Source organism: Papilio machaon, chromosome 8 (assembly GCF_912999745.1).
Source record: "Papilio machaon chromosome 8, ilPapMach1.1, whole genome shotgun sequence".
Lineage (NCBI taxonomy): Eukaryota > Metazoa > Arthropoda > Insecta > Lepidoptera > Papilionidae > Papilio > Papilio machaon.
The window spans coordinates 951,272-972,850 of NC_059993.1; the positions used below are offsets into that span (position 1 = coordinate 951,272).

The following is a 21,579-nucleotide window of genomic DNA, read 5'->3' on the forward strand; positions in this document are numbered from 1 at the left end:
TACCTTAACGTAATCAACAACTGTCGCCTGTATTATTTAGTGATATTGATCTATGATTCTAACAACATTTAAATATGAACCTTAATGTCTAAACATTAAAATGTAAAATGATTTGCTTGAAACAACCCTTCATAGTGTATTTAACTCGTGCCGACTGTATGGCGCCAATCGCCAACAATGTTATTTTACTTTTTTATTTACATGTTTCCACTGTATTTTCTTTTATGGAAAATTCCGAAATATATCAGAGTATTAAAAAGTAATATATAATTTTTATAATACCCAGCTCGATAGAAAGCGATTATTTATCTATTTAATATGGGTAATTAAAGCGGGAGAGAGTAACTTTAATGCGGTTACTATGTAAAGCCTATTTAGGAATAAACAAAGAAAGTAACGCAGAGAGAAGCATCTCGGACTGTCATATTTCGTGTGTTACTTCTTGTAATATGTTTTTTGAAATTGACAAAGGGCGCTGGTCAGCTATTGGATTTTATGGTCTCCGGGTCTAATAAGTATTTAGATTAGTGAAGACCAATTTAATTCTTCTCTTCAAAACTTCATACTATGTGTATGTATATGGCATTGTTTTCACTGTATGTCTGTCGCTTTACATAACAAAGGCTGGAGCCGTTGCTGTGGAACAAACGAGTAATATCCTTTAAAAGGAGACGATTGAAAACGGAAAGTCTTTCTTTCTTTTTTTCATTTAAAACGCAAAGCTTTGTTTGAACCGCAATGGTAGAATCGTTGAATGAGACAGTAAGGACCTTAACACACGTGAAGCTGTACTATATTTTAAAACCAACACCAAACGCCTTTCGACGATCATATGAACGATACGATCTATATTATTACATTGATGTTAAAAAAACTAACATGTTGCCACTTTACAAGAACAACGTGATATTTTTTAAACCACAACTTTAAGGGGAGGGCAATTTTTAATATTGAAATGTTGATAAATTATAAAATATTGATAATTTTACTTTATTAATTAATGTGTAAAATTAATTTATCAACGCTTAAATGTTTGAAATTGCTCTCCTGTAAAGTTGTGGTTTTAAAAATATCACGTTATTGTAAAGAGGCGATGTGATTCAGATGAAAGTACAACGCTGAGAAGAATGGTAGTTATTACAAAAAACCATCATAAATTAATTCAGAATAAACTTTTATAGGTTAAATATATTGATTGTTAGATTCAGCTTGGATCTGTATCAGCGCTGACCGGGTCGTGCGGATCAATACTGATAGCATTTGATAAGATCCCATCAGAACGTACTACCCTGGTAACTGCTATCTCTAATCTCCATGTATATTAAGTTTGTGCTGACTTTTTGAATATTTATTACCTATTTTTTATTATTATATCAACTACATTGTTACGGCAGATTACATAAAATGGAAGAAAATTAAGACACACTTGTTATATTAACTTATGTTATTTATTGAATAAAAAATCTGTATATAATAACATATATAATTATGTAATAAATACAAGTGTATTTTGTTAAATGCCTGGTCACAAAACCTAAGCTAAACAATTGTAACACGTATTAATATTGTCATATGTATTAAACGTGTAAATACATAATTATGTTACTAGCGTGTGTCCAACATAAGATGTAAATTAAATTTTAAAAGCTTTTAGGTGAGCTTTTAGCGTTGGAGCGTTTGGCTTTGTTAATAAATTCATACAGCCTTCATGAACACGACGTTGCAAATTTACTTGACAAGTTAGTTGGTAAAACTCTTTTGGTTCGTTCTTAAAACAACTTTTCAAATTGTATAAACGTATATTTTCGTAGAAGTTTAATTTGAAAACTTTTTATAAGTATTTTGATTTCAATGGTATTTTTTGAATAATTTAAAGTAATAATAATTCTATCAGTCCTCTCGTATATAAGAAATTTTATGTACAAAATATCTTATAGCAAAATTTTTAAGCTGTTTACTGTAGCAATATTCGCAAACAGCACAAGTGTTGCCAACGTCCAAGTTTGCGCGGGAATTTATGAATAATTCCAAAGCAGACGCTGTCCTCTCATATTGAATATTACGATAAATTATTTTAATAAGATTTCTATTAAAATTTTCCTATTTGTTTTCTATCAAAATATTTTTTTTTCCACAATTTTTTTCTTTATATATTTTTGAACGATATTATTCAATTTTCCTTCAGTAGCTATTAAATTTAAAAATATTAATTACGTTTTAAAATAGGAGATTTTTCTTTAATCTTTCTATGTTTTTTTTTTCCTTTATTAAAACCACAGTAATTACTACTGACGAAAATTGTCGACCATTATAGAGAAGTAAAATAAAAAGCAAAAGAAAGATATAAATTACGTACATATAATAACAAAGATAATCTAACAATTATGAATAATTTACTTTAAAATGAAAACCCTAAAAATTATAAATTATCGACTTCTGGCTAAAATAAATAATTAATTATAATTTCTCAAGAAAACCTAATAAATAATTAAATAAAACAATAAGGATAATTGTAATAAAGATAAGATATATGTTACCAAAGCATATTTTTTTTTTAAATAATTTATCTTTCATAAGAATATGAGATGACGTAGCATAGTTGAGGTTTATTTTCAAATGACAGCCGTTATTTTTGTTCGCATACGCAAAGGTCACGCCCGTATCGCTTCATCTGTAATAGTCTAGTGTGGAACCAAAAGTGGAATAAAATGAATTCCGTAGGTTGTTTCTTGTATTTTATTAATATTATTTAAATTATTGTAATAGTTTAAGCATTAGAAATAAGTGACGTCTAGCATTTCGTTACATGAGCGAGATAGATAGATACCTACTTACCTAACATAGAGTAAGGTGTGCAGAGGATTGTGAGTTTTATTTTTTTATTTTGTAGAATTTCTTTCTATATGAATCTTCATAATATTTGTACATATTTGTAATGGTGATGAATGATCATAAACTTTTGTAACTGGAACCCTAAAAAGTTAGTGGGACTGTATTATTTAGTTACAAAGTCCCGTCGGTGAAGGTCAAATATTTGAACACATAATGAAGTTTGAATGCGGAGTTCATCTTTCGAATAAAGATCGTGTTCCGAATTCAAATAAAGAAATTCGCAGCTCCTTGCTAACGAGCTTCATTTTTTTGTCTTCTTTTTCGAATTTATATAAATTTTTTATTCGTAGGCACACTAATTTTATATCTTCAAGAACATCTTACTAATATTGTAAATGCGAATGTATAGATGGATGTATGTTTGTTTGAAGGTATCTCCGGAACGGCTCAACGGATCTTGATGAAATTTGGCACAGATGTAGAACATCGCAGGCGACAGCTAGTATTGAATAATAACGACTACATATATTTTTTTAATTGCCTACATATTATAAAGCTTCATATCATATCGGTCAAGAAATACTAGCAATGATTACCTTTCTGCCACTTCAACATGTTTATTCTTTGAATAATACCTAAATATTGATTTAAAGTGTAATGATTTAAAATAACACGATAACATATTTTGCAATTACTGATACTGATGTTATATAAAATTGCAAGGAACGAACAATAATGTAAGCTAATATATAGATAAAATATAGTTAAAGTACAATAGAATAAGGCTCGCTTTAAAATTTTAAATTGATTAATATTATAAATGCGAATGTTTGGATGGATAGATGGATGTGTGTTAGAAGGTATCTGCAAACGGCTCAACGGATCATAGCCTAGAAGAACACATAGGCCACTGATTATTTTTTTTTAGCTAAGTTGAGGAACCCAACTATATATTCATTGATATTTGTTGATATTATATCGTCTTAGAACAAGTTTCTCGGTACATGTATTTTTATTGTCTGTTTGTATTAATACGTTAAGAATTCCAATGGTTCAGTTAAACCTGTTTCTAATAGATATGTATACCTACATACATTTATCATTAGATCTAACACCGCCTTTGGAGAGAAAATCACGAAGCGTTTAAAAAATAAATTAATGAAATTTATTGAAGACCACTTGATCCGATTTTATCGAGTTTAATTAAAAAATATAAATTTTATATATTCGATGTTACAAGTACCTATATAGTATTTTGTTTGTTTCTGAAATTAATACCTTAATATAAAATACTAGCTGTCGCCCGCGATTCCGTCCGCGCGCAGTTAAAAAAAAATGAAAAATAGATGTTGGCCGATTCTCAGACCTACTGAATCTGAATATGCTCACAAAATTTCATGAGAATCGGTCAAGCCGTTTCGGAGGAGTACGGGAACGAAAACTGTGACACGAGAATTTTATATATTAGATATCGTCATCCCTGTCATTATCTTTGACAAAAGAAAGATACCATCAAGTTTTAAGCGGGGATTTTGATCTTAGAAACCCACGGTTACAAGGCTATACTGGTGATATTCATTGGTTATTAAATAACAGTTATAATAAAAATTTTATTTGTACATTTATTTCAATAATAAATACTTCGGTATACAATTCTAAAATTTTCGGTAACATAAATACTCTGTGATATTCATTTATACTACGCACCCTTTCTATCAACACATTATCGACCCCAACAGCCTTGCTTAAAAAGTTTTGTAACTCGATAAAATCGGGTTTCCCATTTCGGATTTTCCCTGATTTGTCCTACTTAGGTAAGAAACGATGTCTAGGGAATTTGTAAAGTACTCGAGCACTTGTTCTTTACTTAGTAAGCGTAATTTTGTTGTATAACTTAACTTCACTTGTTCAGGTTTTTTTGTCGATGTCTATGAACTGAATGTCTTCTTTGGACTATACTTCGGGTGCTAGAGATAAATTATTTCTATTTTATTAAAAACATGTCTAGGTTTCATGATTGGTTTCCAATTGTCTTGCCAATTGCCAATTGATTTTTTAATCTACATATATCACTGTATTTCAGATATTATTTTAAATTAATGTTCTAAAATCACGTTGCAATTTAAAAAGCGCTTGCACGCGGGAAATATATTTTCTTGTTGGTTTTCTAGTAATTATCTGTCACTATATGTATAGAATATGGATATATTTTGACTTCTGTTTTAAAATCATTCATTCTTTGCAAATAATTACCGCTCGTAAATTACATTCGGTCTATGTGTCCTCACTCAAATTTTTCCCTAATTTGGGGTAAATCAGACACTATGTTTTCGTATTTTACATAATCATATTATTGTATAAAACTCCTGATTATAATATTGATGAGCTTTAACGCTGTAACATTATTACTTCGGCTGCTGTTTTTAAGAAAATTAACTCATAAAGTTCCCTTGACATCTTGCAAAAAATTGTTTGAAAAACATTCTACCGTTATACTCCTGGGTATAAGGTTTAAAACTATGCAACAGGGAATATTCCTGGTGCAAATAATTTTTATACATTCTCACCAACTCAGTCGGCCGGAGACAATTTAATTAGAATTGGGATCTTTAATTAGACCGTAATTACGCACTTCGTTTTATTTTCAGCCGTCCCTGGAGGAATTTGTTAGCTTGTCTTATTTAACTCGTAATACTTCATACTATGATTTTCCTTTTCTTTAATTATTAGTCAGAAGAATTAACATATATTATGCCAATAGACATTCAGATCTGTATATGTTTTCTACATGCTGCTAATAATGACCCTATAACTGACAAATATGATTTGTTAGCGAAATTCTATTAAAACTATCGATAAGTTAAACAACTAAATAACTACGCACGTACATGTACGTTATTTTGCCTTAGTGGCTAAATACTATTGTCGCAATAATACATTTGTTTTAACGTCGCTAGTATCACGTTTCGGTGTTGAGTTACCTATTCAAGTAGTATTCTCAACCCTGTTCATGTTGGTTAAAAAAACAACTGTAGTGAACAAAACAAGTAACAGTATAGATAACTCGAGTTCTTTTGTTCGGCTCGCACCCTAGCCTTGCGGGGGCTTGAAAACCTGTTCTCGATTACTTATAACCAGACAACAAAAGTATCGAATTGTTCTCGTCGATGTGCTCAAGCTATCGTGAGGACGTACACGTTAAAAAAGAATGTGAGCTGGTATAAGTACTTTCCTCTAAGCCTGTCATAAGGTGATTGGAATATTTCTAATGATTTGTGATCCTAAAAATAATTATTATATTAGATCTGGGATTTGATTTACTTTTATACTTATTGCAATTTTATCATTTTTGATAAGAAGTGAAGAGTCATCTGAAGCTTAGGAAATCTGTAAATATTTTGTAAATTCTCCGTAATACAAAAAAAAAAATCTTCTTTCTATAGCCAAAACAATACTTCGAACAAGAAAACAATAGCACAATGCACCGGAACAGTTAGCAAATTATATGCGAACAAATAAAAGTTTATTTTGGGAACAATACTCCGAGGAGGTAACGAGAGGAATGGCGCGGAACAATGACGGAATAATTGAGAGCGCGCTAGCTGACGTCGTGCCGCACGCCGCACGCACGCAGCGGGCGCTTCCTCTGCACAACGGCCACACCAGTCTCTAGTTATTACTGCAATTATTCAAATCGTACGCTTCGATCAACAGTTTCACTATGTAATAAACTAAAATTAACTCAAAGCAATCACTAGTAGAGAATGAAAGATTTCTGCTACTAATAAAGATGTCTAGACCAAATTACAAATTTTTATTTCTGCAATATACATACTACGGCCTATTGTCATATAAAATGGTTTGGTTTTCGAGATAAACTGATCTGTCACTTATTTTACACCTTCGAATTACTGAATAACTGCACTTTCATCGAAGTCCATATCACTTGAGAAATCCATACAAGATACAAGTGATAAACAATTTTATGTGAACTTAATGCTTTCGTGGAAACACCTTCGGTGAGCAGAAACGGGCAATGAATGTTTGCTACTTAGGTATCGTGTGTCTAAAATCGGTCATAATAAAAGTTACGACGAATGTCAAGACTACGACGTGTTGCACGCAAAATTTCATAGTTCAATTATTTCCTAGTAAATTCGTTACCTAACTCTTGCCATTGATTTGAACAATGTTCAATTCGCTGCGTTTAGTTTATTAATACTTAATGTTTCTATTATAAAGTAAATCTATTAGGTAATATGAAAATATCCTTATCAAGATTTTTCTGTTTATAAACGGAAGTTATTATATATTATATAATAATATAACACATTAAGTTATCAAGTGAAATAAACTCAGTCAATAAAATGATGAATTTGATGTTTGTCTCAGAAGAATGTAGATAAATTACTACGTATTTCAGTTTAATCTTGCGTATATAAAGATAAATAATTCCTATCAGTTCTCAGGTTTTCATGGATCTTATCAGGATTCACTAGAAATATATCTTGTAGTATTTTTTGACAATTGATAAAAATGTATCTTACTACTTATCTAATACGAAATAGATCCATCGAATATTAAGATTGTCTCAGAAGTATATCTGATTTGTCTTTCAACTTTTTTAAATCATAGGTTTTTGGAATAGTTAGTACCATATTTTAACATCGACCATTCCCTGTATGATAAGGAACGATTATATATTAGAAGTGATTTTTGTATTGTTGGTTAATCTTGTAATACATTTATATTTTATCATTAAGTCAACGGTTTCTAATCATTGCACATTGTTAGATTATAATTATAGGTGAATGATAATTTGTAATGATTTAAAATGACGTCATGTTATTATTTGATTTACTAATATCAGTAACCAATAAACAGTTTAAATAAAAGTGTACACGAGTTTATCTTTTTATCGATCTTTGGATATTAGTGTCACTGTTGTAGACTATGGCATTTCATAGGAGGCAAAAACTCAACATAATGTCAATAGGTCATGGTTTAAACGTTGATCTAAATATATAGTTAAATGTGTGATAATTTTTACTTTTTTGCATAATATGTGGGATTTTGAAATACGAATATGCTGCTTAATTGTCATTGCAAAAGTCATATAAAGAGTTAAAACTCTTTGTGAATCGATTGCATAGTTCCAGGAGTAGTTAGAGATATCTCCTATACCAATATTCAACCACTTTATTACATGTGCATTTGTAGTATATGTTGAATTGCAAGGTTCGGGAATAAATGCATCCAGTAAACCCGTCTCATTCACAAGCGTATGTTCAGTTTGTGCGAGTGAAATGGAAACGCCGAAGGTTTCGCGCTATCAGGCCGAGCCGCCCGCCCGCCCAGTCGCCTTCAGCGCTCTGCCCTACACACTACCCTACATGATTTATTCTTTATTCGAATTTTTGAAACATTTTTCAGTTAATAGTATTTAAAAATTGATCTATTATATTTCATACATGTAAAATGTTGATATCGACTGGTAAGCATGAAATTTTATTGTTTTATTGTATAATGTTATGAATAAAATTTGTTCTTTTTTTGTTTTCTGTGGTGATAATAAAGCGTTAAATTGTGGACGTGTAAATGAACTGAAAAATAAAGTAGAATTAATTATTTTTATCAAGATAGATGTGTTACGTATGATAAGAGTGTATGTGATATTATTCAAAATTTAATATATTACACGTTTTTGAAAATCAAAAAAAAAGTCATGCTTTGTTCTAATATCTGTCTTTTAATTTTTTTAATATCATGGTATCTGATAAGAAGTAAACATTGTAAACCAAAAATCTTTTTTTCATCAGTGAATATATCCTAAAATTAAAAATATGCTTGACACCTAATATCCTTAAATAATATGTATTTTTTTTTTTCAATATGTATTCTTTAATTAAAATAGTTGAAGGTGCTTATTACTATAGTAGGTATCTTTATTTAAGTCAATACTCAAAATTTTGTGAATAGCCTGGATTAACTTAATTGGAAGATGAGTATGTACATAAAGTTTAGTATTATTAATAAGACTTGCAAATTTAAATACTTTAGTTTTTCCGAAGAGCACCACGTGTAATATTCTCCCGAGTGACACGTCTCGTCGCTATACTCAATTGTTCTTCGGAATAAAAGGGTGACACCCTCCTACGCACAGACCATTCAAGTGGAATCTGAGTTATTCATACACTTTGTCGGCTATCAGCTTGCGTTAATTTATTTTCGTTAGAAGAAAATTCTTGCGAAAACGTGCGATATTTTGCCTTAGGATTGTTTTAGATATTTTATTTTGCTAATTTTCTGACACAATATTAATCATGTTACTGGTCATATGTAATGTATGTAACGTAACCCCTTAACATACCCCTACGTTTGCACAAACCACCCCTCGTAATTATTAGCGACAAAACTAGGGTGCGCGTTTTTCTTGTGCGAATATTTTCTATAAGTTTTTTTTACTAGAACTTGTAATTTAAAGGAATAACTTTTATAAAGTTGTTTTTTATTTGTTACAGTTTACAGCCTGGGTGGACGCAGTGATCTTCGTATTTAGTCTGGAAAACGAAATCAGTTACAAAACAGTTTCGACGTACTTCAATAAAATGTCACACTACAGGAATTCAGCTGAAATTCCAATAATATTGGTCGGAACTCAAGGCAAGTGTGCTTACAAGTTTTATTGCAATCGGCTGTAGTTTTTATTGAATTAAAAATTCTTAATTTCATTGTATCTCAGGTTACGGTTCTATCAAATCATCACTTACCATTCCAGATGCCATAAGTGAAAGTAGTCCACGTGTAGTAGACGATAACCGAGCTCGTAAGTTGACGAACGAACTGCGGAGATGTTCTTACTACGAAACGTGCGCGACGTACGGCTTAAATGTCGAACGAGTGTTTCAAGATGGTAAGTTTGATATATTAAATAAAATATCTTAAATAACTTGATTCAAAAATATATCTCTTATATAAATCTAGAATTATATTTATATTGTAAACAATTAAATTATTATTATTATAATATATATATTGTAAATTTGCAAAAACTAGCTATTCTGATTAGTTTTTATCCTAATTCATCACAAAATGGTTCAATTACGTGATATACTTTCCGGCGATTACAAATTGTTTCGCGTGCGTACAAAGATAGCTTGCCTTGCATGATGATATCGCCCGGCCGGCGTGGGGAGGATCGAGCACTCGCAGTGGCAACACCGACCCGCGGCGGCGCGGTTGTTTCGTTCGTTTTCGTTCACTGTTCACTCGCGCTATTGTTTACATTTTTGACATAGACGCGTCGTTAAACCGGACTGTGGATTGTCGCGTTTAAATTTTTTGCAATAACACCGTGAATTTCTGAATGGAGATATGGATAAGACGCTCATATTTAAATCAAACTTGTCGCCGATATCGAGCCTGAGGCGCCGCAGTTCGTGCTACAACATCCAGAGAGCTGAGGAGCGCGACCGTCGAAAATCTGCTAAATTTGAATGTGCGTGAATTTCACCGTTCGAGTTCGTGTTTCGAATTAAAAATAGTGATTGTATAGAATTGTATTGCTTTTGTAATGGGGGCATTTATATGCTTGCGGTGATTTAGAGTGTTCTATTACTTTTAGCTTGTCAGAAGATCGTGGGGACGAGGCTGTCGGCCTCCTCGCAGTGCCTGGCGGGCTCCAGGCCGGTCACGCCGCAGCCTCTTGCCAACTCACCCAGCCATAATCATTCTTCATTTTTGTACAAAGTGAGTTATTATTATTTTTTTCTAATGAAATAAATGCACAACTATATAAGACTGGACTGTTTAAAAATATTTGTAATATTGAAATTTTTCATGATATTGTTACTTTCATGATAAAAATTAGAGGTAATGAAATTAATGCAGTTACCCAAAAAAATATTTGCAACTATTAAAATAGGTATGATTGTGTGCTCCCTTATAAACAGCATAAAACACTAGTTATGGCATAATTGTATGCATAAAGTATTTTAGCAGAGAATATAATTTTCGTGAATTCCAACATTTGTTGGAACAATTTCTCTGCATAGCTGTTATCAGCAATGGCAGGAACTTAATTGACCTGAATTGCAGGTTCCTGCTTCAGTCCTACACATTTAAGTCAAATTATTTAATGAATGTGTATTCTAAATGGTGTAAATTTAATCTTATATGTGTCATGAAACTGAAGAGAGACTATGACAAATTTCAACAAAAGTCACACCTGTATATATATATATATATATATATATATATATATATATATATATATATATGTTTACAAATCTTACTAATTGTAAAAATGTTAATTATTAGATGGATGGATGTTAGAAGGTATCTTCAAAACCGTTGAAATTTGGTAAAGATGTAGTACACAGTCTGGAAGAACACAAAGGCTACCATTTCAGTTTTTTTTTATTTCGCTTGGAAAGAGTCGTGGTTGAAGGCTAGTTAATGACTATCACAAAGTCATGTTACAACGTTGACCACTTGAGACAGTCTGCCCTTACTGTGAATTTACATTATTTTAACACATGTATAATTCATATAGTTGTCTTCCTCAAACTGTTTTACATCTAACTTAAAAGCTTAATGAAATATTAAACAATGATTATTTATTGTATTAAATCTTCTTCCCTGTCTGTTTGTTTCAAACTGAACAAGTTTGTTCTCTAGTAATCAGGTTCTTGTTTCTATTCTGGCTGTATTTATATTGGAAATTAATCATATTAAAAACTAGAAAAACAAGTAATGATAAGAAAATTCATACTTGTATGTTATATAATATTACTAGCTGTCGCCTGTGACTTTCCAACACAATTTAAAAAATATTTAGTAACCCATGTGTTCTTCTAGGGTATGTTCTACATCTGTGCTAAATTTCATCAAGATCTGTTGAGCCATTCTGAAGATACCTTCAAACAAACATTCATCCCTACATACAACCAAACATTCACATTTAAAATCTATATATATAAAAGAAAGTTGTGTCAGTTACACTATTTATAACTCAAGATTGGTCGAACTGATTTAGCTGAAAATTGATGGATAGGTAGCTTAGAACTAGGAGACGGACATAGGACCTTTTTTTATCTTGTGTGCATTTTTTTTATACAGCGCAGACGGAGTCGCGGGTAAAAGCTAGTATTATATATAGAAAAATAGTTGATTTATTTCCTTAAATAATTTTCGCCTTATTCATAGTTAGGGACCAAATATTGTTAAAGGAAATAAGGTTTGTGATAGTGAAAGTGAATCCTTGTTATTTTTATCACCAACCAGGATGTTGTCTCCAATTTCATTGTATGTATTTAATATGAAATTAATATGAGTTCATGTATCTTTAACCTATTTAATTTAGAAAGAGATAGTCATAGCTATATGTTGAATGTAAGAAAAAAAAGGTAAAACATAGTGTGATATAATTAGTCCAAGGTGTTACTAAAGATAACATGTATTTTCATTGTATATGTATTTTTGGTACACATCAATGTTATTAGAATTTAGTTCAAGGGGGACTGGTTAAAAAAAAATACAGATGTGACATTTATGACTCATTTTATTACGACTATCGTACAATTTAAATATAAAGTCCATTCCTAATTAGGACAAGAATTTTTTTGTAGTAAGAAATATTAAACTGTTAAATCAAATATCACAGGTTAAACAAAAATTTTTTTGAACTTGAATAGAGATTTTCTTTGGTATTTCACCGTTTAAGTAGTGTTAGAGACAAAAATCAACACTGTGCCGGTGTATCGGCTCAGCACTAGACATGTCAAATATCAACGCTTACGCTCACTAGAGCTATCTTGACACTTGGTTTTTTGGTAACTTTAGCGCGCAATTCGCTCGAGATGATCTTGACTAATAATTCTCTAAAAGTAGTATACTGAAGTTATTTAATTTTGATTGTCTATTTACCTTAGACTTGTTAGGTTTTGTTTACTTTATAATAATTCCACATATTTTACATAATAATTGCATTCAATCGGCATTGAAATGACTTGTTGAATAAAACATCGGTCACTATAGATACGGCCCGGTTGGTCACGTTGTCTCCCCTGCCCCCTCCCCCACGGAAATAGATCCTTTTATCTGTCATTGATATTGAATGCAGGTTACTATAATATTGAAGATAGAGTTATAGGAATAGAACTTGTGACGTCATTGGTTCCTATTACATCTCTCGTCTCACATTGTTCATATATTACCTTCATGGGTAATTTTTCAAACCTTTATTATACATATTGCCACTTAGATATGGTAAATTCTGTCAAGTCTTGTAGTTTGTGAAGTAACAAATACCTATGTGATGCCGAAAATTACGTAATAAAGGATTTCCTCACTCTAGACAACAAGTTAGTTCCTGTCTTTAAACAGGACTTACATTTTTAAACATAATTATAACAAGACTTTACATATCTTTGAAGTTTTTGAATTTTGAGTTTCATACTGTTCGTAATGATCCTTCCTAATATTATTTCAAATAAAATTAACCAAACGTAATTGCCTTGTCTTACTTCTTACTAATATTATAAATACGAATGTTTAGATGGATTGATGGATGTTTGTTTGAAGGTACCTCTAGAACGGCTCAATGGATCTTGATGAAATTAGGCACAGATGAAGAACATAGTCTGGAAGAACACAAAGGCTTCTTATTAAGTTTTTTTTTAATTCTGTGCAGACGGAATTTAAAAAAAACATTCAATTATATGTATGACGCTGTTAATTTAAAAATGCATTATTTCTAATTCCAGGATTCGTTACCGCGAGGCCATCACACATTGTCAGCATCATCCCATCATTTACACAGAGGCGCGTCTTCTTTTGACGCGTCATCCAATAGTAGTGGTATTTCTTCCACCCACGTGGTCGAGATCCATAGCACGAATGGCTCGGACACCTCCTCCAGATGGGGCAACTCCCTCGGCAGCCATGGCTCATCATCAGGCCTGGTCTCCATTGCTACAGAGAACAACAACGTCAAGTTCACAGCGCCACACTGCCTGGATAACCTGCAACCCGCGAAAGATCAAAAAGACCTTCTCACACCATCGTCTACTCCAACCACGTCAAGAAAGACGCGGAGAAGATCGAATTTATTCACACCCTCGAAGAAAGGTGATGATAGACTGAAGAATGGGGAGTTAGGATCTGGGAGAGCGATTCCTCTGAAGCAAGGTTACCTGTACAAGAAAAGCAGTAAAGCATTAAATAAGGAATGGAAGAAGAAATATGTGACATTATGTGATGATGGAAGGCTCACATATCATCCTAGTTTACATGTAAGTTGCATTGAATTTAGTATTAGGTTATTTAACTTTTGTATCTATAAGTCAAATCGTGGCTAGAATATCGTTTTTTCAGAACTTTTTAATGGAACTAGGATAAGTCTCAAAATAAATAATACAATTTGTCCAATAAGTATATAGTGGTGTAACACTGGCTACTAACATTAACTAGATTTTTTTTTGTTATTTTGATATTAAAAAATTCTTAAAAATTTAAAAAAAATTAAAAAAAAAAAGCTTTATCTTCAGTGATACTTAGAACTTTCTATTAAAAGACATATTTTAACCCAAATATAATTATACTTTGAATATGTTTGCAGGACTACATGGAGGATGTGAACGGTAAGGAGATATCTCTCCAGTATGTGACGGTGAAGGTGCCGGGCCAGAAACCTCGCGGCTCCAAGTCTGTTATCACCACAGTGCCGGGCTACAATGGGTACACCAGCTTCGATATACATGACAGCATTGGGGGATTGTCACTTGGTATGTTTTCAACCATATATCTATACAATTAATAAAAATTGCAGTGTCTCTATGTAACATTGAAGAAAAAAATCATAGTTTGCGAATATGATTTATTTGTTTTATTTATTACGAAGAACCAATATTTAAAATTAATGTCTGTCCGTCTGCATATTCTTGTTTATTTCTTTGAAACTGCTTGTCCAATTGTGATGTAATTAAGTCAGGAAGGTAGCTAATTAAAGACTATTTTTTTTCTCCTCTGACAGAAACTGGGGTGGTTGTTAGTTATTTTGAAAAATTTCATTCCTTGTCGGAGTATAATATAAACACGTAAAAAAAACTGTAAAACTGTAAATCTCTTGTATTGTGTTCTAAATATTTTTTTTTTTACTTTAGGCTATAAAGAGAAGCCATCAAGAGCGACAGATAAAGCGTTGCTGTCAGCATTTGACACCCTGAAGGAACCAGCTTCAAGCAGACAGTCGCTCGCCTCAGAAGTAGAAGTGGGGTCTACTAATGGTGCGGACAAAGACACACCTCACGTTAAGAAACGACATCGACGTATGAAGAGCAGCGGAGTTAAGAAAGATGGTGATGATGGTGAGTTAATAACATCAGAAATATACATTAGCTGGGATTTATGTACCACTGGTACAGTTAAAACTATTAATCGTGAATTTTTTTGTACATTTTGTTATAGAGTATGTTTAGTAGTACTACTTGTTTTATAAAATTTGTTCATTTTTATACAATACTAGCTTTTACCGGCGACTCCGTCCGCGCGGTATAAAAAATAGAAAACGGGGTAAAAATGATCCTATGTCCGTTTCCTGGTTCTAAGTTACCTGCCCACCAATTTTCAGTCAAATCGATTCAGCCGTTCTTGAGTTATAAATAGTGTAACTAGCACGACTTTCTTTTATATATATATAGACTAGCTTTTTCCCGCGACTCCGTCCGCGCGGAATAAAAAAAAAAAAAGATAACGGGGTAAAAATTATCCTATGTCCTATTCCTGGTTCTAAGCTACCTGCTCACCAATTTTCAGTCAAATCGATTCAGCCGTTCTTGAGTTATAAATGGTGTAACTAACACAACTTTCTTTTATATATATAGATATCACTTAAACATGAAATATGCCGTTAAAACATAGTATATTAAATCTTAAGGCAATGAATTGATGATTGTATAGTGACAACACAACCTTTTAACTTGCAAAATGCGTTGTAAATACGTTGCTAGCTCTATGTGACCTAGGTAGAATGCAGGTAAGATACAGTAAAAGGTCCTCGCTGTATTAAAAAAAATTAGAACTCTATGCGTTCTTCCACTCTATGTTCTACATCTGTGCCAAATTTCATCAAGACCGGTTGAGCCATTCCGGAGATACCGGAAGTAGGGACGCATGGAAAGGGGAAATGTCCTCTTTCTGTGCGTCCCCTCCTCCCTTGATTAAAGGTAGGCAACGCATCTGAATTTGCAGATGTCTATGGGCAACGGAAGCCTCGCTATTTCGGCGAATTCAGGTGGCCGTTTGCTCGTTTGCCACCTTTCATATATAAAATTTAAAACTAAATCTAAACTGTCGTATTTGTAATATTAGCAAGATTTATCAAATTCTTCCGTTTTATAGTATTTGTGAAGTAAAAATGGTGGTTATATTTCCAGAAGGCGAAAGCGCGACCTCGTGTGAGTTCACCATAGTGAGCCTGGATGGCAAGCGCTGGCGCTGGGAGGTGTGTGCTGGAGGTGGTGCTGCAGGCGCAGGGGCCGCGGCCGCAGCTGAGAGAGATGCCTGGGTGGCTGCTGTGGAGGCTCAGATACTCGCCTCGCTGCAAGGACGGGTGTGTATACTCATTAATTATATGTAATGTGGGTTTCCACTGCTGAAACAAACTTTGCTAGATTGACAAGGCTCTTTAAACCGGTGGATATAAGTCAAATTAAATTATGACAGCACACTAGCGACCCCCTGGCAACTATCATCTTTGTACTGTAGTTGTCATGTCTTTTTTTATTTATTCTTCTATGTCTAAGTAGGTTTTATATATATTTTGATAGAACCAATCGCGTTTCGCGGTTAAGATATTCTTGTTTGACTATACCATCTGGAATACGAACGACAGCGCCAACTATATTATTATCAGCTCTCATTATACGTACCCACCGAGGGGCTCGGAGCCTAGCCCAAGTTGGAGGTGACTAGGCCATAGTCAACCATAGCCCAGTGCAGGTTGACTTCACACATATCATTGAATTTCTTCTCAGACATGTGCAGCATCACGATGTTTTCCTTCGCCGTAAGAACGTCGGATGAATATACATATGTAAATCGAAAATCGGATTCGAACCCAGTACCTGCAGATTGAAAGACAGGTGCTTAACCCCTGAGCCACCGACGTTTTATACGCTAACTATATCCCAGTCTTAAATCAAGTCATAATTTTATTTATATAATTTTATTAATTTATGATTTTTTTCTGGTGTTTTTTGAATGATATATGCAATGTGTAATGTTGTGCAGACATCCCGACAGCCATTGCCGACGGGTGCGAACTCTACTGGCTTGGTGCGAGCCACGCAGTACGTACGTCGTGTGCCAGGCAACGATCGCTGCTGTGACTGCGGCGCACAGGGTAGCTAATAATTATATACAAACTATTTTATCTTTAATTAATTAAAAACTGCTTAACTCAGGTGTGATCGTCCGGTGACGGTACCTACTAGTTTCGGAACCGTCGGGGGTCTATCTTCAGGGCGAGTGTTTATTTTAAGGACTTTGAGGACAACAACAATAACAGTGACTCGTCAATTTTGAACTCGTCGACATCAACGGCCACCGCGCCCCCTGCGCCCTCCGCGCCCCCCGTGCTCCCCTCGCCGTCGCAATGTGAGACGCGACGCGACCGCGAAGTCCTCAAAATAAACACTCGCCCTGAAGATGGACCTCCGATGGGTCCGAAAATAGTCGGTGCCGTCACTGAGTTAGGCCGTTCTTAATTAATTAATTATTATGTCTCACGAAAGTTTAAACAATTTAATATTTTATCTTTGAAAAAATGTTGTAAGGTGACAAACTTGCAAGCGACTACCTAAATGCGTTGCCTTTAATCAACGGAGGAAAAGCATATAATCCCTCTCTATGCGTCTATTCATCCGTCCAATCCACTTTTCCTTCGTATTTTTTTTTTTTTTAATAAAAAGCATCCCTTGGAATAGAAAGGGGACTAATATTAGAGCTTCTGTTAGCGCACTGGTCAGATTGTACGTGGAATCACTTCTATTCGATGCCTAGCTTGTTTGTGGTCATGGTATTGCTGGATCTTAGACTATATCTTACGTGGATACTTCCTCAGTGATATCCTAGCATTATTGTAGCCAATTTCACATAAGAGCTGTGTGTAACAAATTTAAATATTATCTTCTGTTATAAAATACGGTTTACATTTTTAAAGATCTAATTTATAATAACTCTTGTGTTTTGAGCTTAGCATTTAGAAATTATTAAATAATTTTAATTTCAGATCCTGACTGGGCCAGTTTGAACCTGGGTATATTGATCTGTATAGAGTGTTCTGGTGTGCACAGGAATCTAGGCTCACATATATCACGTGTCCGCTCACTGGATCTAGACGAATGGCCGTAAGTCTAATTTTATGTCTCATTTCTTTAAAATGTTTCTATATATATAATTTTTATTTAATTATGCTACAAATTAATGATCACTTTTACTTCATTTATTGGATTAGTAAAGAAAATTCTAATATGAAGTTTGGCTGAATACTTGAATTTACTTTGATAATATTATTTTTAATGACAAAATGTTGATATATACTTTTTACTGCCTAATATATGGCAAGAGCCTTTATAGGTTATTATTTAAATTTTTGATGTTATAACAATTTTCTTGTTATTTTTACTAGAATTTCAATTTATTTATTTATTATTACATAAAAAAGAATAAACTTAGACTAGGATTACATGTTTCTGCTTCTGTAATAACTTAAAGTATTTAATCATACATAAAATGACATAATGATGTAGGCAAAGTTACATAGAAAATTATTCAGTTGCACTCCGTGCGGTCAGTTTAATGTAATAATATAAAAATAATGGTTACTACTAAGTATTAATTGATATTTTGTTTTAATATATTAGTTTGAGCTACGTGAATGTGATGGTGTGCATTGGTAACGAGCTGGCCAATGCTGTGTGGGAGGCGGAGCTGAGAGGACATTCCCGACCACAGCACAACTCACCTCGTGAAGATAAGGAGAGGTATACTTATCTACTAACTTAATTTATTCATTAATTATCTGATGATTTTAAGTTTATTGTCTGTGGCTCAAGGGTTAAGCATTTGACTTGCAATAGTCCAGGGTTCGAATTCATCTTGCAATCTCCACATATCTGAGAAGAAATTCAATGATATGTGTGAAGTCAACCCACACTGGGCCAGCGTGATTGACTATGACCTAGTTACCCCTTGGGGTAGGTTCTGAGACCCTCAGTGGGGATGTATACTGAGCTGATGATGATGAAATGTACTGTATTTAGTTCTTAAAATATGTAAATTAATTAAAAACATGTATTATAATTTCTTTGATAAATTCATAATTTCGTAACAGATTTTCATTAAAGATTCCAATATATAAATAATAATGTTACAGATGGATACGTCTGAAGTATGAACGTGGTGCATTCCTACCCAGTGATGATATCAGTGTGTCTGGTGAGATGTTACGTACAGCTGCAGCTCGAGGTAAGATGGCGGTGTTGGTGCGCGCGCTGGCCACGCCCCCGCCACGTGTGCCCTCACCGCACGACCGCTCGCTGGCGCTGAGAGCTGCCGCAGCTGCGGGACAGCTCGCCGCCGCACAACTACTTATATGGGTAAATGTTACATTAGTTACGTTTTAAGGTACACACACATACATACGTTTTAAGGTACATACACATACACTAGAGCATTTTCACAAGCATTTCTATGTAATGTAACGTTTTAACGAATGATACAGGTAAAAGTTTAGTTTCCAAAGCACGGATGGTTCGTGAAAGGGTGACACAACAACATATAGAGCGGCTCGTTGTTTTGTTATAAGTAAATGCTCTAGTCTATACCCACCTTTACACTAGAGTCTAGTTAGAACAGTGATTGTCAAACTTATTCACCGCCCCCTTTGAAAATCAATTATATTTCAGAGCGCCCCTAATTTTTATTCAGCCCTAAAATTTAAAAACCACAATTTCATTACTTTAATTTATTTCATTGCTCTCCATTTTTTGGGAATCTTATCGCCCCCTCCTAGGTTTCAAGGGGGCGTTATCGCCCACTTTGGGAAGCACTGAGTTAGAGTGATTATAAAATATATTATAATTTATTTTCTCAATTTAGATCAATCACCTTAAGAGTATTTACTAGGTTATTTATCTTATTTATTCATTTACTATGTAAAAGGTTTGTGTTTTTCTGGTTGTTGTTTTTTTTGTTATAATTTTGTTAAAAAGTTGTGTTAGCCTTTAAGTTAACATAATCTTTCATGTAATATGTTGGCTTCCTAAAAATAAATAAATAAATGTACCCATATTGTAGATTAAGTGTGATAAGTTTAGTAATCTATAGTAATGGACTGCTTAAACATACTAGTAGCGGAACTACTACTCCTGTGTTACAGGAGGTAGTGCCTTCTCTTAATCTATGTCTTAAATAGGTACTTATTTATATAGTATGCTTGTATGTGTGCGCGTATGTATATGTGTGTGTGTGTAGGTATGTGTTTTTTTATTATTGTTTTTTTTTTGGATTATTAGAAGACTCTCTGTTTTGATTGAAAGCCTTCGTAACTCAATTGTCATATGAAATTTAAAAATTTATTAAAAAAACCTTTTATGAAAATTTTATTTTGTAATAATTTATTATTATTACACACTGCTTGGATAAATGTAAATGTGAAACTATTATTTTCAGCACAATGGCAACCCCAACTATCCAGATGCGGACGGACACGGGTGTGTGTTCTACGCGCGAGCCGCAGCCAACCATCTGTCCGGTATCCCCGTGCAGTATCCCACCAACCTGCAGCTGGTCTGTCCCCTGCACCCCTCACCACCGCAACAAACCTCCGCCTCCACATCCACATCCACCTCCAGCTCCACATCCTCCAAGACTCCGGAGCCAGAGTGCAATTGCGTCATATACGAACTCCTGAACGCTCAAAGCGCCTCCAATGCGTTAGTAGAACTACTAATAGGGCTTCAGAATAATCAGTATATGAATAATGGTTTGGACCCGATGTCTTACGGCCATGGAACCCTGAGCCGTCATACTCTTGGACCCAATTTGTCTTTGACTAATGGAAAATGTGGGAGTATTGTGTAATATGGTTTCTTTAGGGTTGCCAACTTGTACTTAATGTACTATATTTTTTATTTTTTATAATTTATTATTGCTAAATTTTGATTATGGGATTTTTTTTAATGTCTCTTATGTAAAGTAAAATATAACACAAATGGTTTGTTATCAGGAAAATTTCAAGATTATATACTTTTTTTTTACACATTTAATTTAAATGTGAACGCACAATACAGAATTATTAAGTAATTTGAAATTGTTTCGTCAACATCAGTTGCAGGAATTGTCCTCACTCAGTGAAATACCACGACCTTACAGAAGATAGGCCTCAAGTTGAAGTAATTCCAAGTACAGTCAGATTAGTGTGTGCAGGAGACCTAATTTTAAGTCTCCTTCCCATTCCCAACCCTTTTCTTATAAGGAAAGGATGGGAAGAGGAGGTGGATTTGATGGAGGAGATGCATAGGAATAAATATTCTCTTTTTGTGCGTCTCCTCCTTCGTCGATTGAGAGTAGATAATGCATCTGAAATTGCGAATGTCTATAGGAAGCGTTTGCTTCGCCATTTCAGCGAATTTAGTATACTTGTATTAACAGTCAAAAAAAAAAATTTTTTTTTATTTTATG

The 21,579-nt window shown here is 33.6% G+C and overlaps 1 protein-coding gene across 2 annotated transcripts in view; it reads left to right on the forward strand.

Moving 5' to 3' along the window:
* The window catches only part of LOC106716195 (centaurin-gamma-1A), a 55,407-nt gene extending 34,371 nt beyond the window's left edge, over window positions 1-21,036 (forward strand). The window contains exons 4-15 of one of the 2 annotated variants that reach the window (XM_045678978.1): window positions 9,354-9,495; window positions 9,611-9,745; window positions 10,457-10,581; window positions 13,599-14,126; window positions 14,453-14,618; window positions 14,997-15,200; window positions 16,269-16,444; window positions 17,125-17,236; window positions 18,125-18,242; window positions 18,759-18,878; window positions 19,271-19,493; window positions 20,569-21,036. In XM_045678978.1, the coding sequence (XP_045534934.1) occupies window positions 9,354-9,495; window positions 9,611-9,745; window positions 10,457-10,581; window positions 13,599-14,126; window positions 14,453-14,618; window positions 14,997-15,200; window positions 16,269-16,444; window positions 17,125-17,236; window positions 18,125-18,242; window positions 18,759-18,878; window positions 19,271-19,493; window positions 20,569-20,979 (2,460 nt within the window). In that variant the 3' untranslated portion in view covers window positions 20,980-21,036. Of the gene's footprint in view, window positions 1-9,353; window positions 9,496-9,610; window positions 9,746-9,968; window positions 10,331-10,456; window positions 10,582-13,598; window positions 14,127-14,452; window positions 14,619-14,996; window positions 15,201-16,268; window positions 16,445-17,124; window positions 17,237-18,124; window positions 18,243-18,758; window positions 18,879-19,270; window positions 19,494-20,568 lie in introns of those variants that run through there. The other variant, XM_045678979.1, reaches the window with a different exon arrangement.
* The last annotated feature ends 543 nt before the right edge of the window (window positions 21,037-21,579 follow it).